This window comes from Tupaia chinensis, unplaced genomic scaffold (assembly GCF_000334495.1).
Source record: "Tupaia chinensis unplaced genomic scaffold, TupChi_1.0 Scaffold144070_1, whole genome shotgun sequence".
NCBI classification, from domain to species: Eukaryota; Metazoa; Chordata; class Mammalia; order Scandentia; family Tupaiidae; genus Tupaia; species Tupaia belangeri.
In genome coordinates, this window is record NW_006203923.1 from 24,696 (window position 1) to 27,811 (window position 3,116).

At 42.5% G+C, this 3,116-nt stretch overlaps 1 protein-coding gene across 1 annotated transcript in view; it reads right to left on the minus strand.

Annotated features, from left to right (window-relative positions):
* Positions 1-999, minus strand: part of LOC102486164 (HLA class II histocompatibility antigen, DP alpha 1 chain-like) — a gene marked incomplete at its 3' end in the record, with an annotated part of 2,894 nt that extends 1,895 nt beyond the window's left edge. The window contains exon 1 of the mRNA XM_027767248.1: positions 834-999. Within this exon, the coding sequence (XP_027623049.1) occupies positions 834-933 (100 nt within the window). The remainder of the gene's footprint in view (positions 1-833) is intronic.
* Positions 1,000-3,116: the final 2,117 nt, after the last annotated feature.

The window sequence follows — 3,116 nt, forward strand, 5'->3', positions numbered from 1 at the left end:
GTTATCAATTCCAAATTTTCATAGCACTGCATTTTTAAATGACAATACCAGGCCCAGGCTTGATGCCTGATGTCAGCAGCAGAGAACTGAGCATTCATTGTGACTTAAAATTGCTGGCTGAGTCCTTGTGATTATCCAGACTAGACCCCCCAGTGCCACAATAGTCCCCCTGGTCACTCAGGACCTGAATCACAGGGTCAGCAAAAACATGAAACATGGCTGTCTTAGAAGAAGAAGGCGTGCAATCCACCCACAGAGATCCAGGCATGGTCCTAGTATCCTGGGAGAGGGGGCGGGGGGAATACAGGAACACTCTCGGCACTTGCTGTCCTATATTCCGACACGCAGAGCCCTGCCTTCGAGTCCCCCAAAAGCAGCCACACAAAGCAGAAGCTGGGGATCCAGGAGAGATGAGGGGCATGGAGCCCCCTAGGATTTAATTAGAAATTCACTGTGTGCAGGAGTCTGAGGAATGCAAAGTATGATCATCAGAATTAGGTCTGCCCTTAAATGTTTGTTCTTTGGATTGGTGTGTAACCTTGGAAAATGTGTTAATCTTTTGGAACTTTGTTTTTTTCAGCTCTGACATGGAGGTAATAAATTCACCACTGAACTTTCGTGTGAAATATAAATAGATGTCTAGTAAGTGGCTGCTCTTGCTGCTGTTATTATCAGGAGAGGAAACAAATGGGACTCTCACACACAGGAGTGCAGAGAGAAAGATACAGAGTAAATAGACCGACAAATCCCCAAACCACTAATCCCTAAAGCAACAATTCCTGGAAAAAACGCACTTTTCCCCTCCACCTCTCTGGCTCCTCCTGGACACTCACCCTGGATGGCCCCAGCTCCCTGAAGACTCAGCAAGTAAGCCAAGGAGAGGGCACTCAGCATGACAGCTTTGGTCTGGAACATTCTCTTCAGGGCACGCATTCTGGGGTCTATAACCGACCGTGAGCACAAGAATAATGACAAGGAACTGAGGAAGGGTGGAGTTGGACACGAGCTCTGAAAATGTGAGTTATCCCCTAAAAATGGCCAGAAAGGGGATAAGAGGAAGCAGCAAGGCTAGGCTTAACCAATCAGGGAAATAACAGAGCTGATTCTCTGTTGCCGGGTAAAGAGAATACAGGAAGAGGCTGGGGAAGAGATGAGAGAATCTTCAGCGACCAGCATGGCTGAGGGAATTTCAATTCATAGCTCATTTCCAGAGTTAGAGAAAATCAGTTATATATTCTTATTATTATATATAATAATATAGAACTTCTTCTTATATATTATCCATATATTTTCATTGCAATTTCTGATTTATACATAACCATCATACATCTCTGTGAGGTTCTGCATGTTTTTCAAATTTCTTTTTGAGTTTTCCTTGCACCTAAGTTGTCTGAATATAATACTTTCTCTCTTTAAATTATGATTCATTTTATTTTATTTTTATATTATACAACATTATGTATGGTAACAATGGGCACCATTTTTTTAAGTTTGTATTATTCTTTTCATGAGTGCAAGAGTCAGAGACAGAGCAGGAGAAAGGCAAGTCCCCTCAACATGGTCTTTTTCTGGCAAAGAGTCCCGTGTTACAGGTCATCCGGGGAACTGAACACAGGATCTTCCACATGGATTCAGGAGCACCTCAACTGCACATTAGTATTGCACCTCTGAGCCAGACCCAGGGCATCTGTATTCTTTAAAAGGAATTTCTCTAGGCAGAAGAAGCCACGGGCCTTCAGGATAAGGTTCCACATGGCTACTGTGAACTAGATTTTTAAGGGAATGAAGACTTTCTACTAATAGTTCAGCCTCCAACAAAAGAGCTAGCGGCAGAAGAAGCCACGGGCCTTCAGGATAAGGTTCCACATGGCTACTGTGAACTAGATTTTTAAGGGAATGAAGACTTTCTACTAATAATTCAGCCTCCAACAAAAGAGCTAGCGGCAGAAGAAGCCACGGGCCTTCAGGATAAGGTTCCACATGGCTACTGTGAACTAGATTTTTAAGGGAATGAAGACTTTCTACTAATAATTCAGCCTCCAACAAAAGAGCTAGCGGCAGAAGAAGCCACGGGCCTTCAGGATAAGGTTCCACATGGTCAAACCAAGGCAGTTTTACTGAAGAAATGGAACTTTTCTCACTCAATTCTATACTGACTGTTCATTCCTAACAGATTAACAGATACCTTATATCATTTTTTTCTCTTCGAATTTTATGTTTGTTTTTTGCCAGAGCCCATGTGCACTTGCCAAAGAGAGAGAGAGAGTAACCCTCGATGAGGTGTGTTAACACTGCAGTAATTTTTCCTCTATTTCTCCATCCTGTCAGGATCTTGGTGATTCATCCACACCTGCTTGGTCTGTTTCTGAAACCACCATGTCTGGGACTCAAACTGTGCAGTCAGCCATGTGGGATCCAGCTACACTAACCACCATCCCATAGGCTGACCCTGGACCTGGTTTTCTGTGTGTGGTACTTAACTGCTGCACTGTCACTAACTCTATGCTAGCATTTTATTTTCATTTTAATATCTACATAAAGAAATAATGCCAGCCAGACGAGGCAAGGGAACAGGCCTTCTTGAAGAGACACCTTCGTGGCTCCTGAGAACTAGGCATTTTGGGGGAAACAGAGAAATGAAGATTTTTTTTACTGATAATTCCAGTCTCCAGCACAAAAAAACTCACATGATTGAACTTCCAAGTTTGGGAAGAAATCGACCATCCACCAGATGACTAGAAATCGTTGCAGGACCACAGGAATATGGGAAAGCAGGAAAATACCTCTCCTCCAAGGGAAAAGGATAACTCCTCTTCATCCACACACAGTTCAATGGAAATCATGGAAATGTCTGATAAAAAATTTAGAACATTCATAATGGCAAAGCTAACAGAGATGGAAGAGAAGAGAGACAACGAACTGTGGAAGAGGAAGGAGAAAGGAGTTGAAGAGTCCCAGGAGGTGAGGAAATTCATGCAAGATCTAAAAGAGGAATTTCATATTTTACAAAAGAATCAGAGGGAACTGTTAGAGATGAAGGCTATAATACAGGAAGTCAAAATCTCCCTTGAAAGTATTAAAAGCAGACTAGATCATACAGAAAATAGAATCTCAGA